This window comes from Lampris incognitus, chromosome 20 (genome assembly GCF_029633865.1).
Source record: "Lampris incognitus isolate fLamInc1 chromosome 20, fLamInc1.hap2, whole genome shotgun sequence".
Classification (NCBI taxonomy): domain Eukaryota; kingdom Metazoa; phylum Chordata; class Actinopteri; order Lampriformes; family Lampridae; genus Lampris; species Lampris incognitus.
The window spans coordinates 34,581,201-34,603,509 of NC_079230.1; the positions used below are offsets into that span (position 1 = coordinate 34,581,201).

The following is a 22,309-nucleotide window of genomic DNA, read 5'->3' on the forward strand; positions in this document are numbered from 1 at the left end:
ATTCTCAAAAGGGAAGTCCCACTCTGTAACATTCTCATAACAAAATTGTGTAATCCATGGAAATAGGTATCACACAGGACACAATCACTACTTTTGGGGTTCTTTATTGTTTTTGTGTTATCACTCTAAATTGAATTGAGCAATTAAGTTCTGCCTTTATGGTTTAGGCAGAAAGATTTCATGAAAAACAAATACAAAAAAAAAAAACTCAACAACACACTCCTTGCTGAAAGTGGGGTGTCTGTGTAGCGTGGTGGTCTATTCTATTGCCTACCACATGGGGATCGCTGGTTCGAGTCCCCGTGTTACCTCCAGCTTGTTTGGGCGTCCCTACAGACACAATTGGCCGTGTCTGCGGGTGGGAAGTCGGATGTGGATATTTGTTCTGGTCGCTGCACTAGCGCCTCCTCTGGTCGGTCAGGGCGCCGTCCGGATCTGCAGAGGGGGTGGAGCAGTGACCGGGATGGCTCAAAAGAGCGGGGTAATTGGCCTGATATGATTGGGGAGAAAAAGGGGGGAAATAAAAAAAAAGTCCTTGCTGAAAGTGGGTGGAGGAAGCATCAAAACCATTCATGTTCTACTCTGAGGTAGGAGTATTTCTAGTCCTAGTCAAACTTTCAGCACCATTCCTAGGAGTTATTCTGAGACACTTGATAAATGTGGGCCCAGATTCCTGAATTTTGCCCCAAGTTTGTTCCAGGGATTTATCCCAACAGTAGATGCAGCAGGCAGAGCACAAAGATTGGTTTTGGGCAACAGTTTAGAGTATCTGACTGTGGCAGATGTACTAAGGTTGTAGTTGTTGATTTTAAAAATCAGGTTGGCCACATATAGTACTACAATCTAGTTAACTAATACTATACATCCTCAGGGTTCTACAGTGGTTCATCTTCACTGGATGTGTATGATGGCCGCTACCTTGCCCACAGTGAGAAAGTCATAGTGGTTTCTATGAACTACCGGATCGGTGCCTTTGGCTTCCTGGCTCTGCATGGCTCTTCTGAGGCTCCTGGTAACGTGGGTCTGCTGGACCAGAGGATGGCTTTGCAATGGGTCCAGGATAACATCAATGTTTTTGGTGGCAACCCCAAACAGGTAAGTCTCTTGCTAGGACTAGATATAGCTGAATCATTAATTAGCCAGGTTATTTCAAAATGATTTGTCAATTGTAGGGAAAAATATGACTTTGAATATGTTTTTTCTTTCCTCTAAAATCTTTCTATTTTTCAAGCGGGAGGCTTTTAGGCCACCGCACACCAATGCTGGCTGACACAAGTCAAGAACAGTGCTCCTTTTAATTTCAATATCAAACTCCATACCAGTGGTGTCTAGCCTTGAGTCGACTCTTGTCTAGGGAAAATAAGTTTGCTAGTTTTGCAGAGGCATTCTAAAAACAGTGACTTTCATATTTGACATGTGTCAGCTGGTGCTTTAGGTGTGTTCTACATGCAGCACTTGACTTGAGTTATTTGACTTGCTGCTTTGTTTCTACAATGGTGTGTGCTGGCCTTTAATTAGCTGAACATGTACATAGATGCTCAATAAACGAATGCTGCAGCATACTTTAAAAGGTAACTCATATAGTATAATCAGGTAACGTGTTTAAGATGGGAACAACAGTAGAACACTATATGGTGTCCACTTGACTGCTTTTGTGATTTAGTGATTGCTGTCATCTCTCCTGTCCCATCTACTTGTTCATATTTGTCTGTTTGGACAACCTTTTAATGAGAATAAAATTTGTTTTTTTACAACATGTTTATTTTCCTTAATGGGGGACACTTGAGATATTGATAATGTACTACTTTTAACTTGACCTTATGCACTCTCATGGAGATAACACAAACAATGTGGACTAGCATACAATTTGCACATGCATTTCTCCGATAGAAAAAAGGTAACGTGTTAAATCAGTGAAGACTTGAGGATTTGACTTTTCTCAGTCCAGAGGGAATTTTCAGATGTTCAGACTTATACTTTCAAAGTGGACAAGATGTGGCCTCAAGGATAAAGATTGTTTGGCTGTTTGCGGCACATCCCAGATGCACAGTGGGAATTCCTGATCAGACTGATGCAGATATATTGAGACTTGACCGCATGTTAGAAAAAGGTAGGGGAGTTTCATGTTTTATACCAACAGTGTTTGGTGCACATGCATTACAGTGAAAGCTGAATCCTGCTTTGTGTACTGGTGCTCATCACTGACCGGTGTTGCTGCTAATGTCCCATGTTGTTGCTTATGCCATGCGCACTCGTGCGTGTGAATGAGTGTGTGTTTAGACATACTGTACTATTTAATGGTGTCATGATGTAGTGTGCCAACATCAGGATGGGTGGGGATGGGGGTGCCCTTTTCTTGGCTTGAGCCCCTGCCCCTCAAAATGTCTGTGCACGCCCTTGCCAGCAGTCATTGGGTGGCAGGTGGGGAGATACCCTGGACAGGCCGCCAGGCCATATATATATATATATATATATATATATATATATATATATATATATATATATATATATATATATATATATTTATCACTTAGCTGTGTCACTTATATATTTATGTCACTTACACACACACACACACACACACTTTTTTTTTCCTATAGTTATTCTTTGTCACCTTTGCTGGCGTGTTTTTGTATTTATTGGCAATGGCCTTTATCTTGGGTTTGAATGGAACAGAGTAGATCAGAGTTGTGTTGTATGGTCATTCCAATAAGTTCTGGCAATCTTCCTTACCTGTAGAGGGCGCTGTCTCGGCTCTGGGGTTGTAACTTGGAAGATAAGTAAAAAACAGAGTTCAACGAGAGCTGGCCACAATGACTGAGGAGATTTCATGAGTGGCGGGTGCAATGCAGTGCTCCAAGTGCCCCGGACCACATGGGTTTCTGGTCGAGTTTTACAGGAAGGTTATGGTTGAGATACCCCCTTTCCTGATCAATATGTTCACCTATTCATTGGACTCCGCCTTTCTCCCTTCATCCTTGTCACAGGCCTCCATTTCATTAATACTAAAAAAAGAATTAAAAAAACCCTTTCCTGCGGATCCTCCTGCCAAATTTCATTACTTAACGTGGACTATAAAATACTAGCTAAGCTACTGGCTATACATTTGGAAACGGCCCTGCCATCTGTAATTTCCCCTGACTAGATAGGCTTAATTAAAAATGGACATGTTTTTGGAATGGTAGATGTTTATTTAATGTCATGTTCAACACCTCAAACTCAAAGGACCCTGAAATTGTAATCTTTTGGACCCTGAGAAGGCTTCTGATAGAGTGGAGTTGAGCTATCTTTTCTGTGTTTGAATTTCGGCTTTGGTGAGAGGTTTATTGCTTCGGTCAAATTATTGTACACCTCTCCACTTACATCTGTCAGAACGAACAGCAACCACTCGGTGTACTTCCCTCTCTTTAGGGGCATGAGATAGGGATGCCAAATGTCCCCTATGGTCTTTGCCATAGCCATTGAGCCCCTCGCGAGTGCGTTCCAACCTAACCCTCACATCAAAGGTGTGACAAGGGACGCCATTTTGCAGAGGGTATCACTTTATGCAGAGGATTTGCTCCTCTATGTTTCCAAGCCTGATATAACTAAATCTAATGTGCTCTCTATTCCTAACTCATTTGGTCTCATCTCTGGCTACAAGCTGAATTTTAATAAGCTTCAACTCTTCCCTCTAAATGATACAGCTCAGAAATACCCACTTCACACAACCATTTAGAATAGTTCTGGACAGTTTCACGTACTTGAGGGTTCAAGTCACTAACACATTTAAGAATATTTTCAAGCATAATTTTACCCCTCTCCTCACTTGAGTATGGCAGGACTTTGAGGGATGGTCATTACTCCCTTTATCTCTATCTGGTCAAATTAAACACTAGAACGACCAAGACAGTCATTATGACTGTTTTTGACTTTCAAAGTTTAATAACTTTGTGAAAAAAGATACAGACCTGGCATTCCCTGAATGCTCCTAAAATTACATATATTTGCATTAAAATGAGTTTGAGATCAATTGCACAAAAAAGTTACAGTAAGATCTACCTAAAACAACCATGAGCAGTCAAAATGTCCGCTTGTAATTTGCATGTGATCGTGCGCGTCATGTCACAATTTATAATAATAATAATAATAATAATAATGATAATAATAAACTTTATTTGTCTAGCACCTTTCATACAAAAAAATGCAGTTCAAAGTGCTTTACATTAAAAACGGGAAACAATAAAACTCAACAACAATACAGATAAGATAAGTTAAAAACAATAAAACACAGACCTAGCCAAAAACGCATAAAACAAGGCAAGAAATAAAACCACAGTACAAGATAAAAAAAAATTAAGAATGCAAAGAAATATAAGCAAGAGCATAAAAATGGTTCTTGCGCTGATTCTTAAAACTATCTATGGACGTTACTTCTCTTATTTGTTGAGGGAGTCTATTCCAAGCCGTCGGTGCATAAAAACAAAATGCCAACACAATTGACTGTGGCTGCGGGTGGGAAGTCGGATGTGGGTATTTGTCCTGGTCGCTGAACTAGCGCCTCCTCTAGTCGGTTGGAGAGAGGGGGTGGCGCAGCAACTGGGGCGGCTCGAAAAGTACAGGGTAATTGGCCAGATACAGTTGGGGAGAAAATGGGGGAAAGTTAAAAAAAAAAGAATTGTCTATATTTCTGCATAAATATGACCTAAAACATTATCAGATTTACACACAAGTCCTAAAAGAAGCTAAAGAGAACCCAGTTAAACAAATGAGGCAAAGATTTACTTGGTCATTTATTTATTGGGGAAAATGATCCAATATTACATATATGTGAGTGGCAAAAGTATGTAAACCTTTGCTTTCAGTATCTGGTGTGACCCCCCCCACCCCCACCCCGTGCAGCAATAACTGCAACTAAACGTTTTGGTAACTGTTGATCAGTCCTGTACATCAGCTTGGAGGAATTTTAGCCCATATCTCCGTAGACAACAGCTTCAACTCTGGGATGTTGGTGGGTTTCCTCACATGAAATGCTCGCTTTAGGTCCTTCCACAACATTTCGATTGGATTAAGGTCAGGACTTTAACTTTGCCATTCCAAAACATTAACTTTATCCTTCTTTAACCATTCTTTGGTAGAACAACTTGTGTGCTTGGGTCGTTGTCTTGCTGCATGGCCCACATTCTCTCGAGATTCAGTTCATGGGCAGATGTCCTGACATTTTCCTTAAGAATACACTGGCTAATTCAGAACTAATTGTTCCATCAATGATGGCAAGCCGTCCTGGCCCAGATACAGCAAAACAGGCCCAAACCATGATACTACCACCACCATGTTTCACAGATGGGACAAGGTGCTCATGCTGGAATGCAGCGTTGTCCTTTCTCCAAACATAACGCTTCTCATTTAAACCAAAAAAGTTATATATTGGTCTCATCCGTTCACAAAGTGTTTTCCCAATAGCCTTCTGGCTATTGGATCACGTGATCTTTAGCAAACTGCAGACGGGCAACAATGTTCTTTTTGGAAAGCAGTGGCTTTCCCCTTCCAACCCTGCCATGCACACCATTGTTGTTCAGTGTTCTCCTTATGGTGGACTCATGAACATTAACATTAGCCAATATGAGAGAGGCCTTTACTTGCTTAGAAGTTACCCTGGGTTCCTTTGTGACCTGGCCAACTATTACACGCCTCGCTCTTGGGGTGATCTTTGATGGTCGACTACTCCTGAGGAGGGTAACAATGGTGTTAAATTTCCTCCATTTTGTACACAATCTGTCTGACTGTGGATTGGTGGAGTCCGATTTTTTTAGAGATGGTTTTGTAACCTTCTCCAGCCTGATGAGCATCAACAACGCTTTTTCTGAGGTCTTCAGAAATTTCATTTGTTCTTGCCATGATACACTTCCACAAACATGTGTTGTTCAAGTTCGAGTTCAAGTTCTTTATTTGTCACATGCACAGAAATACAAAGTAAAACATACAGTGAAATGAAGGGGGGTACTCCGTCTGCCATTATGTGAAAAAAGACATAGGCCTAGATAAAAGATAAAAGATCAGTGCATTCTTAAGTCAAAATAAACAATAATAATTAAAAAAAACTTAGCTGTGTCAAGTATGTGAAAGGTCATATATGTTGAGAGTTCTTATGGCCTGTGGATAAAAACTTCTCTTTAGTCTCTCTGTTTTGGCACTAAGACTACAGAGGCGTCTACCAGACCCCAATAGCCTGAACAGTCCATTGTTAGGGTGAGAAGTGTCACTCATGATCTTCTTGGCTCTTGTCCTCACCCTTCTGGTGTAAGTGTCCTGCAGGATGGGGAGAGATGTTCTGGTGGTGCTCTCTCTGCAGGTCAACTCGGTCATGGGCAGAACAGTTTCCATACCAGGTGGTGATGCAACCTCTTAGGACGCTCTCCACAGCCGAGGAATAGAATGTCTTCAGGATGGAGGGTGACACCTTGAATTTCCTCAGCTTTCAGAGGAAGTAGAGCCTCTGTCTGGACTTCTTTAGAGTGTGCTGAGTGTGAAGAGTCCAAGTAAGGTCCTCAGTGATGTGTACGCCGAGGTATTAAAAGCTGGAGATCCTCTCCACAGGTTCCCTGTTGACCTTTAGTGGGTTGTATTCTTTCTCCTGCTGTCTCCTGAAGTCCACCACCATTTCTTTGGTCTTGCTGACATTCAGGGCCAGGTTGTTGGACTGGCACAACTGTGCCAGGTCATCTACTTGGTTCAGATAGGCCTGTTGTTGGAAATCAGGCCTATTACCACTATGTCATCTACAAATTTGATGATGGAGGTGGAACAGTCCGTGGCTTTGCAGTCATGTGTGTAGATGTTATACAGCAGAGGGCTCAGCACACAACCCTGAGGAGCACCTGTGTTGAGGATCAATGTTCCTGTAGTTTTGGTTTTTGGAGTTGAGGAATAATCATCAAATTCGCCTTCGTCTGCTGTGTTTTTCCTCATCCTGCCACATTGGTGACCCCGAATTGAACATGTTTGGAGCAGAAGAAGAGTGTGAATCCACTTCGGCCACGCCGCCCCAACTCTCACAGCCGGCCTTTCTCGCCGCGGCTGTGAAGCTTTCAGAGTTCTGGCAGAGCGACCCGGCTTCGTGGTTCCAGCATGTCGAGGCGCTGTTCCACCTACGTGGAATCTCCGCGGACGACTCCAGATACTATTTGGTCGTCGCTGCGCTGGACCGGCAGTCCACACGCTGTGCCATGCAGCTGTTGCGCACCCCTCCGCAACACGGTAAATATGTCGCCCTCAAACATCTTCTGCTCCGGAGGTACAGCCTATCTGCCGCAAAGAGGGCAGATAGAATCCTTTCTCTATCCGGTTTGGGCGACGGGACGGCTGTGGATCTCATGGACAATATGCTGTCGCTGCTAGGCTCGGACGAAGGTGGATTCCTTTTCCCGCACGTTTTCCTGCGCCAGCTTCGGTCTCCTGTGCGCGCGGCTTTGGCTAACTCCCCGTGTCTGGCCGCTGGTGACTGCCGAGGTTTGGCTGAGGAGGCCGATCGGGTCCTGCTGGCTACCAGACGGTTCTCTGTGCAGAGTGTGGCATCGAAGCCTCTGCAGCCGGCGTCGGAGGACGTGGACCCGGCAGTGGTGGCTGGAGTGACTGCCCGGAGACGGCGCGGGAGCGGCCTCTGTTTCTTCCACCAGCGGTTCGGCGGCAAAGCGAGGCGCTGCGTCCCTCCGTGCACGTTTGAGGCGGTGGGAAACTCCAGGGCAGCGCTCAGTAGCAGCTGTGGGCGCTGGCGGACGTAGTGAGCTGCTCTTCATGAAGGACACGATGTCAGGAAGACGGTTTCTGGCGGACTCCGGCTCGCAAAAGAGCCTACTCCCTCCTGCTAAGACAGACAGGTCGGCCGAAGGCGGCGGCCCACAGTTAAGTGCAGCTAACGGTTCGTCCATTGCGGCGTTTGGCACAAGGTTGGTGACTGTTGTTTCCACGGGCGCCATTTTGAGTGGGACTTTGTAGTGGCTGCCATTACTGTTCCTATTATCGGCGCGGATGTTCTGTGTGCTAATGGTCTGCTAGTTGATGTTGCAAACCGCCGTTTAATTGATGCTGTGTCTTTCGCCACTGTTCCGTGCGAGACAGGGGGAACCGGGCCGTTAACACACGCTAACTTTTTAGCATTAGGTGATGTTTTTCAGCGTTTGCTGGTGGATTCTCCATCGGTGACTACACCTGCCTTTTCCACCGCGGTTGCTAAACACGGGGTAGAACATTTCATTCCCACTCTGGGACCGCCAGTTTTTGCGCGCGCGCGACGCCTCGACACGGTAAAATGGGCTACAGCCAAGGAGGAGTTCGCCATCATGGAGCGTCTGGGTATAGTGAGGCGTTCCAACAGCCCGTGGGCCTCGCCGCTTCACATGGTGCCCAAGGCAGATGGGTCGTGGCGGCCTTGCGGCGACTTTCGCCACCTAACAACGTCACCGCCAATGACCGCTATGCCATCCCACACATACAGGACTTTTCCGTACGCCTGGCAGGTACCACTATTTTCTCTAAGGTGGACCTGGTGCGCGGCTATCATCAGGTTCCCGTGCGCGTAGAGGACGTGCCCAAGACCGCAGTGATCACCCCATTTGGGCTTTTTGAGTTCATGCGCATGCCTTTTGGCTTGAACGGGGCAGCGCAAACCTTTCAGAGGCTGATGAACTCGGTGTTGCGTGACCTTGCTTTCGTGTTCGTTTATCTCGACGACATGTTAGTGGCCAGTCCGTCAGCTGAAGAGCACCTGGCGCACCTGAAACAGGTTTTCCGTCGTCTGGACGAACACGGCCTGATAGTCAACCCGGCCAAGTGTCAGTTTGGACTGCCGGTGATTGACTTCTTGGGTCACCGCATTTCACCGCAAGGCGCGGTCCCGTTGCCTTCTAAGGTGCAAGCGGTGGCGGAATTTCCCCGCCCAGTCTCTGTTAAGGCATTGCAGGAATTCTTGGGCATGGTGAATTTCTATAACTGTTTCCTCCCTCGCACTGCCCACCTCCTTCAGCCACTTTACGAAGCCCTGCGGCTTAAGAAGGCTAACGACCCTGTCGACTGGACTCCTGAACGGGTCCAGGCCTTTGACGGAGCTAAGTGCGCCCTGGCTAACGCTGCCCTCCTCGCCCATCCCACACCCACGGCGTCCATAGCTTTAACAACCGATGCATCTGACATAGCTGTGGGGGCTGTGGTTGAACAGCGTGTGGCGAATGCGCGGCAGCCACTCGCATTTTTTAGTTGCAAACTGCGAGATAGCGAGCGCAAGTACAGCGTTTTTGACCGGGAGTTGCTGGCACTGCACCTTGCAACCCGGCATTTCTGCTTCCTGCTGGAGGGTCGCCCATTCATGGCTTATGTGGATCATAAACCGCTGACTTTCGCCATGTCCAAGATGGCTGAGCCGTGGTCTGCTCGTCAGCAGCGCCACCTAGCGGCAATCTCCGAGTTCACAACGGACATTCAGCATGTGGCCGGGAAGTCCAACTCTGTTGTTGATTGTCTGTCGCGTGTGCTTGTGTGTCCTGTGCACCTCGGTGTGGATTTCTCCGCTATGGCTGCCGACCAGCCCAGCTACCCGGACGTCCTTGCCCTTAGGTCAATGCGTACCGGCCTCAAGCTAGAGGACGCTGTGATGCAGGAAGGCAGTCCTGCCCTCCTCTGCGATGTCTCCACTGGCCGTCCGCGCCCCGTTGTTCCAGTGGCCTGGCGCCCGCTGAGTTGGTGCTCGGTCAACCGCTCCGCATCCCTGGGGGATTTTTGCCTGGGAGTTCCGCTCCTCGACCCCGTCCGGCCGTTTATCCTTTTTTGTCCGACAGCACTCGGGTTCCAGGCCCCGTTCACCACTGTTTTCCGCGGTCGTTCGTGCCTGCGGAGCTCATGTTGGCTCGTTTTGTTTTTGTACGGCATGATGCTCACCGCTCGCCCCTCCAACCCCCATATGATGGCCCATTTCGGGTTCTTGAGACGGGTCCTAAGGGTTTTGTGCTGGATATGGGTGGGCGTAGGGAGCGTGTCACGCTTGATAGGCTTAAACCGGCACACAGGGTGGCAGGCGAAGTTGTGTTTCCGGCCCAGGTTCCCCGTCGGGGTCGTCCTCCTTCCTGGACCCCGGCAGTGTCTTCACAGGTTCAGCGTTCTGCTTCTCAGCCGGCATTGGACTGTGTTTCACCTACTGTTTCGGCTGAGGGATGGCGCAGCCGTTATGGCAGGCTGCTTAAGCCTCCAGTGAGACACTAATTTTCTTTCCAGGAGTCCCTTCTGGGTGTTCGGTGGGGGGGGGGCTGTGTGGCGGACACTAGGGGCTATGCCTCTCACCCAGCAGTACTGTGAGCTGGGGGCGTGGTTTACATTCCCGGGCTTGCTGGTGCAGGGTTGTTCCTGCTGTAGTTTTGGTTTTTGGAGTTGAGGAATAAACATCAAACTCACCTTCATCTGCTGTGTTTTTCCTCATCCTGCCACATTATTATTATTATTATCCTCAATAAATAAATGGCTAAGTATAATTGTGTCTCATTTGTTTAATTGGGTTCTCTTTATCTACTTCTAGGACTTGTGTGAAAACCTGGTGATGTTTTAGATTATATTTATGCAGAAATATAGAAAATTCTAAAGGGTTCACAAACTTTCAAGCACCACTGTAGAAGAAAACTATCTACATGAACCTTTTTAAATGGTTTGTAGGGCCTGTCACTCCACTGATACTGCTCTAACCAGAATGATAAATGATCTTCTTCTTGCCCTGATTCTAAATCTGTGCTTTTGTTACTGGACATCAGTCCAGCCTTTGACACCATTGATCACTGTATATTGTGATGGAATAAATTGTAAATTTGTTGTCTCTGGCCTAGCTCTCTTTTAGCTTATGGCATACTTATCTAAAAGAACACAATGTGTCTGATATAATAATATTATATTGAAATTATCTGACGTTAAATACGGCGTACCTCAGGGTTTGGTACTTTTCTCTCTTTGTATTTCACCTCTTAGCCAAATTATACACAAAAATCTTGGTGTTATGTTTGATCCCAGCACATTAAAGAAATCTGCTTTTTTTTAACTTACTTAACATAACCAAAATTTGGTCTTTCCTGTCCATGGCTGACGCAGAGACTCTAATACATGCATTTGTTTCATCCACACCTCATTACTGTAATGTTCTGTTCTCAGGTCTGCCACATTCTAGTACTTAAAGTCTTCAGATAGTTCAGAATGCTGCAGCTATATTCCTGACTACATCTAGAAAATTTGAACATATTACACCAATTCTTGATTCCCTTCATTAGCTTCTTGTCCATGTTAGATCAGAATACAAAGTGCTTCTGCTGACTTATACAATCCTAAATGAGCTTGCCCCATCTTACCTGTCTGATCTCCTTAAACTGTACATTCTATCTCGAGCGCTTCACTCAAAAAATACAGGGCTCCTGTGTGTACCCAATGTTAAGAAGACGTCAGCTGGTGGCAGCAGGGCCTTTTCCTATAGGGCCTCCTTCTTGTGGAATAACCTGCCTGCTGCCATCAGACCATCAGAGTCTGCTGAGTCCTTTAAATCCAAAGTTAAAACGCAACTTTTTGCCTTAGCCTACAATTAGCTGCCTTTAAATTGAGTACTTCACAACCTGTACTGGATGGCGGGTCGGTTTCTGTCTCAATGAATTTACCAACCACTGTTCTGCTGACGAGATTATAGAGTATAGATTATTTACTATTGCAAACTGTTCTCTTCTCTCACATCTTTTTTCTCTCTCTGAATGATGTTTTCTCCTTGCTCTCCTTCTTTGTATGTGAATGGTGTCATATGAGTCTTTCCTGTGTGCACGTGCAGTCTGTCCTCCTCCCAGGTCTCCATGGTGATTGTGCTCACCACCAGGACACTGCTTGGCATCCCCCTCATCACATTTTCTTTTATATATTTTACAAATCCATGTAATTTTGTTAACCCGTTTCAATGTTATATCCTTCTCTCACTCCCATGTGTGACTAATGTCTTTTCTTGTCTCTTCTCCCATGTGTTTGAATGGTGTGATGTGAGTCTCCCCCGTATGCATGTGTACTCTGTCCTCCTGTCAGGTCTACATGGTGATGATGGTCAAGTGGCTCAAGTCCTGCACAGTACTAATGGCATCTGGACACTGCTTGGCACCCTACTCATCATATTCTTCATATATTTTATAATTCCATTATAATTGTGTTATCCTCTTTCAAAGTTGTATTGTGTAAATTGTGTAAACACAACATCCATTGCACATTGTCCATCTTGGGAGAGAGATCCCTCCTCTGTTGCTCTGCCTGAGGTTTCTTCCTATTGTTTCTCCCTGTTAAAGGATTTTTTTAGGGAGTTGTTCCTTATCCCATGTGATGGTCTAAGGACAGGATGTTGTGTAGCTGTAAAGCCCACCGAGGCAAATTTGTAATTTGTGATATTGGGCTATACAAATAACAATGACATGATTTGATTTGACTAGACTTGATAATTGCCTTCCACAGTCAGCCATCATTCCGACGACTGTTAATGTCGCTTTGAACACAGCACAGTCAACTCAGACACTCTTCCAGTATAAATATCTTACCATTGTTATGCTGATGACACCCAGCTGATCTTGTCCTTCCCTCCCTCTGACACACAAGTAGAGACACACATCGCTGTGTGCTTGACTGACATCTTGGAGTGGATGGCGACACACCACCTGAAGCTCAATCTGGACAAGACAGAGCTGATGTTCCTCCCGGGGAAAGGTTGCCCACACCAAGACCTGGCCATCACCATTGACAACACCGTGGTGACGCCAACTCGCACTGTCAGGAATCTGGGTGTGATCCTGGACTACCAACTGTTGTTTGCTGCAAACGTTGCATCGGTTGCTCGCTCCTGCAGATTTCTCCCTGTAACATCAGGAGGATTCACCCATTCCTCACCGACGAGATGGCACAGGTGCTCATCCAGGCTCTGGTCATCTCCCGGCTGGACTACGGCAACTCCCTCCTTGGTGGCGCCCCGGTGTCGGTCATCAGACTTCTGGAGCTTGTTCAGAAAGCTGCAGCTCGTCTGGTGTTCAATCGCCCTAAGTTCTCCCACACAACTCCCCTTCTCATATCCCTACACTGGCTCCCAGTAGCTGCTCGCATCCAGTTTAAGACTCTGGCGCTAGCCTACAGGGCAGTGAAAGGAACAGCTCCTTCCTATCTCCAGGCCATGGTCAAGCCCTACACCCCCGCCCGACCACTTTGCTCTGCTGCCTCGGGACTCCTTGCTGCCCCTTCGCTCAGAGGCCCCTGCTGCTGATTGACCCGGTCATGGCTCTTTTCTGTCCTGGCCCCACAGTGGTGGAATGAACTCCCCACTGATGTCAGAGTTGCTGCCCATCTTTTGGCGCAGGTTGAAAACTCACCTCTTCAAGAACTGCTATCCTGTTACTTGTTCTTAGCACTTATTGTATTCACTCATTTAAAAAAAAATCTCTTTCTTGCGCTTTTACTTTAGCACTGATTTTGCTTGTTTAGAGAGAAGATGTGCTTATGACCTCTGATGACTAGTAGTTCACCTGATTTCCTACGTTAAATGATGCTCTTATTGTAAGTCGCTTTGGGTAAAAGCATCGGCTAAATGACTGTAATGTAATGTAAACTTCTGCAAGTCAAACTGCATGCTTTTATGTTTTGATATATGAACACACATTAACGCTCTTACTAAGACTTCCAGGTCAACAAGCTGTCCATGCCCTCAGTCCACCTTGTTGTATTTTGCACATCTTTGATTATTCCACTTTATTAATGGAGTGGAACATTTCTCCATCTTTGAATGTGCACTGTGAGTGTGGTAATGCTTAGGCCACTGTCTATGGCTTATTGGTATTGTGCAATCCTGCAGCCATCTGCCTTGCACTTACTTACTGTATGTATTTTTCACACTGGACAAGAATTACCTCGGGACCAGGTGTGATTTAAGAATAAACACCTTACATCTGCATTTCATGTAGCACATCACACACGATCAGCGAAGTCTGTAAATCACTCAGATTTACGGATCAAATCCCGAAGATGTCACTGGACTTCGGAACAGGAAGTGGCGGTATGCTCTAAAGTTGGTTGTAATCCGCCAGAAAATGAAAGTAGTTTCATGCATAAGTACATGCATCCCCTTATCCACTTAAAAAGAAAAAACATAACTGGCAGCACTTGACACGGTTGATCACAACATCCTCCTACATCGCTTAGAAACTTGGGTTGGCATCAAGGGCTTGACTCTTAATTTATTACACTCTTACATCACCAACAGAACTTTTTCTGTTGTTCCTGGTAACTACCTCCTCAGTGGCTCAGTTGAGTTGTGGTGTCCCTCAAGCGTCTGTTCTTGGCCCCCTTCTCTTCTCTATATACTACATGCTGCCCCTTGGCCAAGTCATTCAAAATCACTATGTGCTCTACCATTTTTATGCTGACGACATTCAGTTATACATGCCACTAAAACCCACTGATCCTAGCACCCTATTAAATCTCACAGCTTGCCTCACCGACATTAAAACCTGGAAGTCCAAGAATTTTCTTAAATTTAATGATAAGTCTGAGGTCATTCTGTTTGGTCCCGAAAATTCAATCAGTCCGTTTGCTACTAATCTTGGTGTTGGTGGTCTGTCAGGTAATCTTAAACAGGCTGCTAGGAATCTTGGGGTAATATTTGATGCTAACCTCAGTTTTGACAATCAAATTAAACATGTTGTGTGGTCATGCTTTTTCCAACTCAAGCTAGTCTCCAAAATTAGGTAATTTTTATCAATTGCCGATTTGCAAAAAGTTGCACATGCTTTTATCTTTTCTCGACTTGACTACTGTAATGCACTGTATTCTGGTATCAGCAAGGGCTCACTCCACTGTCTGCAGCTGGTACAAAATGCCGCTGCTCGGCTCATTACAGGGACAAGGAGGCATGACCATATCACTCCTGTGCTTGCCTCCCTACGCTGGCTCCCTGTTATATTTCAAATTGATTTTAAAATTTTACTGCTCACTTTTAAGGCTTTAAATGGTCTTGCTCCCCTTTATACATTTGTGATTTATTGACTTGGTATGTCCCCCCTCGACCATTAAGGTCTGAGATGGAGTCCTGCTAGTTATTCCCAGGTCTTGGTTGGTTACAAAGGGTGATGGGCTTTTGCTATTAGAGCCCCCACACTATGGAAGGCTCTTCCTGCTGAGCTAAGACGAACTAAGTCTCTAGCTTCTTTTAAATCTCGTCTTAAAACTTTTTTCTCTGAAAGCTTTTACAAATGTTTGATATTTGTTTTTATTTTTACCGTTTTCATTTTTACTCTTATTTGATCTTACTCTTATTCCTGCCTTGTCTGGTTTAATCTGTTTTGTTTTGTTTTTTTGTGAAGCACTTTGTCACATTGTTTTAGGAAGGTGCTATATAAATAAAATTATCATTAATATTATTATTATTATTATTTTAAACGATGGCTGCTAAAAAGCTATTTTCTTTTTTTCTTTAAAGAAGACTGGGCATATGAAAAGACACTCACTTTTATTGCTGCAAAAAATCTAGATGAGTCTCCTGAATTCCATCCAAAATGCTGTCAAAATTGTCATTAGTAATTTCCACTGCAGCCTCTGCCTGTAAAGATGTGGAAAATATGTGCAGAAAAACAAAGAATCCTTACATAAAAAATGAAAAATTCCACCTCAAATTGTTGAGATGCTGATTCACATGGGATGAATAGTACTAATATTATTATTATTGTGTGTATGGTGGAATATGCTAGGTGATTTGCGATAGAATTTTTATTTTGCGTATTAAGGACATGGCGGATTTGCATGGGATTAAGATCCCACATGACCCCCGCAATAATTACAAATGACATGAGTCCCTAAGTAATACTAGTCAAGTGAGAATGGAGCCTAAATTGTCTTGGAACCAATCACCAGGGGGAATTATTAAACTTTGCATTTTACTTGGCAAAGCAATTTTGATCACCACAAATCTGCAGTTAAATACACAAATAAAACAGTCCAAAACTTAAAATGGTTATCAACCTACTAAGAGCAACATAGCTTTTGCAAATACACATCAATGATATTGTCATAAATGGTATGTTTTGCATATTGCTATTGTATCTGTCTCCATCCAATATGTCAGGTGTGACATTACTGCATTTATGCACTGTATTACAAGTGGAACTACAAACATGATAGATGGTGTCATTGTTATTTATCCCAATCTACTGTGCTATCCCTGTTTAAATTAATGCCAATTAAAATCAGAATGTTCTCTCTTTCTGCACCCTGTAAACAGGTTACCATCTTTGGTGAGAGTGCTGGTGGTGCATCAGTAGGGTTTCACCTCCTTTCCCCTGACAGCCGACCAACTTTCTTACGGGCCATTCTCCAAAGTGGGGTCCCCAACTGCCCCTGGGCAACCGTTGGCCCCGCTGAGGCCCGGAGAAGAGCTACCCTGCTGGGCAAGCTGGTGGGCTGCAATGGGGGGAACGACACAGAGTTGGTGGATTGTCTTCGCAGTAAATCTCCACAGGAGCTCATTGACCAAGAGTGGCAGGTAGACCAGAGTCTAATGTCATTTGGCTACATTATTTTCTTTTCTTTCAGGTCATGATAAACTGGCAACTCCACTAGGAAATGCTACTGGCCTGCATTTCAAAGAATTTGCTTCAGCTATAATTCAGCAAAATTCTTGTTTCTGCAGCCTAATTTAGGATTCACAGCTGATGTTTTTACATTAACCACCTATTCAAATCTCCACTTAGAGCTCATTTTCATTGTAAAACTCAACAGATGTTGACATAAGTTCTTGTCATGTAGGCTTGACAGATACACATTCAAATTTTAATTTTAATGCTCTATAATTCAGGTGAATTCAATGCTATTCTTAACTACTTGTTAATTTCTCAATCATTCATGCCACTTTCGTCTTTTATCTGATAAAGTCTTGTCACATCTTCAATTAAAGAAGAATGTCATCTGCATATCATTCCAAAGCCTTTGAAATCAACCATCACATATGTTCCTGTCCAAACCATGCTCTCCTCAATAGGTACTGCCTTGGTCAGCCCTCTTTCGCTTCTCATTTGTCCCTGTTGTTGATGGAGTGGTTTTACCTGATACCCCTGAGGCCATGCTCACCTCAGCCAACTTCAAGGACACCCAGATCCTCCTAGGGGTGAATCAAGATGAGGGCTCCTACTTCCTGTTGTATGGAGCACCAGGCTTCAGCAAGGACAATGACAGTCTCATTTCCAGGGAGGACTTCTTGGAAGGTATAGACTGCTACCATGTCGAACAGTCAGATGAACAAATCTCTCTGTGTGCACACAAAACTACTTCATGTGTACTGTGAAGCCCGTGGGTTTGGAAATGGAACTGCTTTCTTGCATTCTAAATAAGAATTTTAATATGTAATGATCAAGATCTTGAAATTCAATAAGATACTTTCTATAATCAAGCAATTATTTTTTGAATGTCCTAAGGAGTTGAATCAAGTGCAACTGGACTTGGTATATATATATATATATATATTTATATATATATATACAGTTGCACTTGATTCAACTCCTTTGGATAACCATGACATGGATGAATGAGAACATTCACAGACACATTTTTTGAATGAATCTTTCTTAAAATAGCTTAAATTTAATGATAAAATTGTGACTTTCTCAAACCATAACTGACAGAGAAGTGATGAATTGGTAGTAAACAGCCATTAGCCAGTTCCTATGTGGTTCCACACAATTGAATGTTTGAAGCAACTAAGAGGCAATACCCATGGTAAACTAGTATCTGATCCTGTCTAAAGAAGATAAGACTGACTTTGATGCCACAAGTGTTTTTTTTTTTAGTTGTGTAGTTCTATATGTACACAGCAAGAGGATGACAGGAAGATTGGAGTAGAAACAGGTGTGGAGCTTTTGGAGAGATGTAGTCTTGTTCCTAGGACAATCATGGGACTCCAAAGGCAGCGGTACACCTGACTCGGTTTGTAACAACTGAGTTTGTATAGCCACCCATCTGAAAGTTAGACACACAATCGGTATACTGACCTTTCTTTTGTATGATGAGCAGAGAAATCCTATGGTTGCTATAACTGTGTTTTTAAATGTAGACCTTATGAAAGGTCTGTGAGATAATGAGGCCTCAATGAAAAAAAGGTTGGGTACCAAAAAAAAAAGATTTTTTTCTTGCCCTCTCATCCTACATGCTAGGTGTAAAGCTGAGTGTCCCCCATGCTAATGACATCGGCTTGGAGGCGGTTGTACTCCAGTACACAGACTGGATGGATGAGAACAATGGGCTGAAGAACCGCAATGCCATGGATGACATTGTGGGTGACCACAACGTCATCTGCCCACTTGCACACTTTGCCCACTCCTATGCTCAGCACAACGCACTCAAGGCTAACACAGGGGGATCAAACTCCGGGGTCATGAACAGTGGGGGAAACTCACAAGGTAGTGCATTTTGTGTAATTGTGTGTGTGGATCTGGGCTGTAACATGTTTAGGTTTATGCATCACCCCTACTCCTACTACTACTACTTCTACTACTACTTTTGGCTGCGCCCGTTAGGGGTCGCCACAGTGGCTCATCCATTTCCATTTCTTCCTGTCCTGCAGCTACATGTACAGCCTCCTTCTCCCAATATACCCAGCATCTTTCCTCAACACATGACATCTTATTTATGATCCAAATATTTGATTTGGCAAAGAGTTTACACTGGATGCCCTTCCTGACGCAACCCTCCCCATTTGTCCGGGCTTGGGACCAGCACTAAGAATGCACTGGCTTGTGCATCCTCAGTGGTTGGGTAGGGTTTATGCATTACTCCAAATTGATAGTCATTGTTTAGATGAAAACTGTAACACTTGTACATACAACCATTAGTGGTATGAGTATAGACGTAATTATGGAGCACTGTATAAGCCCAACCATAATACGCAAAGTGCAATTTGTGAACAAATTGTTCAAAATCAAAAGTTTATTTTAAGTGAGTGAGTTTAATCAGCTCACTCATGAACATGTCACACTTTCAACCAATGGATTCAGTGGCAGCAAAGCCCACCACACATTTAAAGCAGGAGACAGGACTACAACATGCCACACCAATATGAGAACAAGAGTGGGCAAGCACGAGTTGGAAGAATACCTGCCTTTGCAAAAAGTTGACTGTTCTCTAGTGATAGTCACTCCACACATGACAAATTTATCAAACTTGTTAATTACCAACCAATCTAAGTACTTGATTTCACCAGGTGACGAACATCTATGATCAGCGTTCAGCTGCTGGCTAAACTGATGCTAGGTACTGGATCATACATCAGTCTCTCACAAACCACTCAAAACAAATCATTCAAGACATATACACTTAAGTCAATTTAAGACAATACCACTGAGGGAGAAATGAAATACATGATCTAAGATGGCCTGAGCTTAACAGAGTTTAACAGAGGTTAAAACAGAGGTTAACAGAGCTTAACAGAGGTTAAAACAGAACTTAACATAACTTAACATAGTTTAAAATAGACTGGAGTGGTACTCACTAATTTTCTTAGGAGAGCCACTTATGAGTAAGATCATTCCTCAAAGAGCCACAGAGATTGCAGATATAACTCGAGTGTTTTTGTTTTTGTTTTTTTTATGATCACTCTCAAGATATTTACCGTTTTTGTGTATGTTTTAAAAAAATATAGTACCATGCTTTCCATCCTTACATCTCTTTTTATTCTCAATTAATAATTACATTACATTATTAAAATATATAATACTTGTTTGTGAGTTTGTAAGGCTGGGAGTGGAACCCATCTTATGTATGCATGTACATATGCAATTATACATAAGCATTATCAACATCAAAAAAAAGTTCACAAAAATGTATATATTGGCTAACAATAGAGATGAAAAAAGTATTTTCCCTGTTATATTTGTGTCAATGTGTTGAGGCTCTCATGTGTTTTAGCTGTCCCTTGACTTTCTCCATGCAAAACTTGTAGTTAGTGGTTGCAATCCTAGTCAAACAATCAAGATGCATGTGTGTAAACCTACTTCTATGTTTTCTTTTGACAATGCTTATTATAGAAAACGTTGCCTCAAATGAGTAAGTGCTCACAAAAAAGCTCATTACCTTTTGCACACAAAGCTTTAAATGTGGATGATCCAAGGCTGGGACCATGCTCCAGAAATGAGCAACGCCTGATCTGAGCCCAGTTTTCAGTACATGGTTGACCTGCAGCTCAGTAATCTCACTCTGTATTACAGCCAGGTCTGGACAAAGGGTTTTCAGAGCAGGTGTAAGGCTTGACAATGACACATTAAAAGGGTTCTCAGTGAAACTGAAAAGCTCCCTATACCCCACAACATCTTGAAATCTCCTTTCAAATTAATTTCTTATTTCCTCCCACATGCCTTCAAATTCATCACAGTCAAAATGTTGCAGTAGATCAGGGTTAGCAGTTGTGCAGGCTCTTAGATTAGGAAAGTGAAGAAATCCTCTGTCGGGCAAGAAGACAGTGGTGATTTTGTGCTGGAAGCAGTGACTGCTCTTAGCATATTACCTGGGTGCTTCCCTCTTCCTTGGAGTTGGAGGTTGAGGGAATTCAGCTGGAATGTTATGTCAGTGAGGAGTGTCAGCTGTAATACCCAGTGTGAGTCCTCAAGCTTTGGCTCAGCCCTCCCCTTGCTTGCAAGAAAATCACGGATGTGAGGAAGGAGAGTACAGAATCGTTCAAGAACCCACCACGCAATAGCCATCTCACTTCGTTGCGCATCACCAGATCCCCATACTCTGCCTCGTATTCCTCTAGAAGAGCAAGGAAATCCCGGTGATTCGGTGCCCTGGCCTCGATAAAGCTGCTGACTCGCACAACGAGCTGCATCACATTCTTTAGCTCTTGGTTTTAAGTTTTGACACCGGTGCCTCCTGATGAATTATACAGTGAAAGGAGACAAACTTGGGAATGCGGTCTTCCTTTTCCATCAGTCCGATAAGTCCCTTCTCTTTCCCTCTCATGCTTGGAGCTCCATCTGTGCACACCAACACAAGTTTTGACCAGTCAGTTTGTTTCTCTGCAAAAAAGTTCATCAGTGCTTGAATAACGTCCTCCCTCTGGTCTGTCCATGAAGTGGTAACAGCTCCTCCCGAAATTCGTCCTTTTGAATAAAGCGAACCCACACGCGCAACTGCGCCACGTCACTTCTATCCATGCTCTCATCAACAGCAATGCTGTAACATGGTGCCGCTGCCACATCTGCAATTAGCTGTTCCTGAATATCTTTCCCAATGAACTCGACCCTCCTCATTAATGTCCAATCTGAAAGCTGCAGTGCATGTATTTGCTTTATTATTGCGTCCTTATTGGTGAAGTCACGGCCCATTATCTCAGCTGAGGTCAAAAAACATTGTGAAAGCTTTTTTATGCCTAGCTAAAATCCAAGCGATCTCGTAAGTGGCCTCGGTCGATTTCTCGGCAACTGAGGCTGATCTCGCCATCATTGTTTGCTGCTCGTTCAGAGTCTGTGTCAACTGTTTAATTTCATTAGTCCTCAGGTTGCTGACTGGTGGGTACAACATGTTGTACTTTGGCGTGAAAAGCACTAAAGTGGCGTTCAAGATTAGACCGTTTACAATTGGCACTAGTCTTCTGACAAATTAGGCAGAATGGAGTCGATTCGTAATACACAAAGAAAAACTCATCAGTCCATGTATCCTGAAATGTTCGGTGTTCATCCTGAATTGACTGCACCTTTTTCTTTGCTGGTGCAGCATCCGCGGCTTCTCGGCCAAACTGATCTGCATTTTCCCCCGTTCTTTCCTCACACGGTCGTTGGGGGTGTTAGTTTCGACCTCATTATTCAGTGGTCATGAGTCATTGGAGCCGTTAGTGAGCGACTGTTGTTCTTGGAGGCTAGGCTTCTTGAGTCTCCTGGGTAGAGATGAAAGGACGGCATTGTAAGTGGGAGATAGGTGGTGTCACAGACCTCCTCCTCTGTTGAGGGATGGTTTTTCCAGTTTCGCATAGATGGCTACCTTCACCTCTCTTTCAAACCATCCATCTTCTCTGTCCAAAATGTGTACGTTGCTGTCCTGGAAGGAGTGTGTCTTCTCCTTTAGGTGTAGATAGACTGCTGAGTCTTGTCCTGAGGAGTTTGGCCTTCTGTGCTGGGCCATCCGTTTGTGTAGTGGTTGTTTGGTTTCTCCTATGTATAGGTCAGTGCAATCCTCATTGCATTGTACGGCATACACCAGATTGCTTTTCCGGGTGTGTGGTACATGGTCTTTGGGATGAACCAGTCTTTTTCGGAGTGTGTTGCTG

General features: G+C 44.1%; 1 protein-coding gene across 1 annotated transcript in view; it reads left to right on the forward strand.

The window, feature by feature from the left end:
- ache (acetylcholinesterase) overlaps positions 1-22,309 on the forward strand; it is a 202,445-nt gene that overhangs the window by 137,556 nt on the left and 42,580 nt on the right. Inside the window, exons 3-6 of the mRNA XM_056300496.1 lie at positions 872-1,095; positions 16,283-16,543; positions 17,039-17,261; positions 18,207-18,452. Of these exons, the coding sequence (XP_056156471.1) occupies positions 872-1,095; positions 16,283-16,543; positions 17,039-17,261; positions 18,207-18,452 (954 nt within the window). The remainder of the gene's footprint in view (positions 1-871; positions 1,096-16,282; positions 16,544-17,038; positions 17,262-18,206; positions 18,453-22,309) is intronic.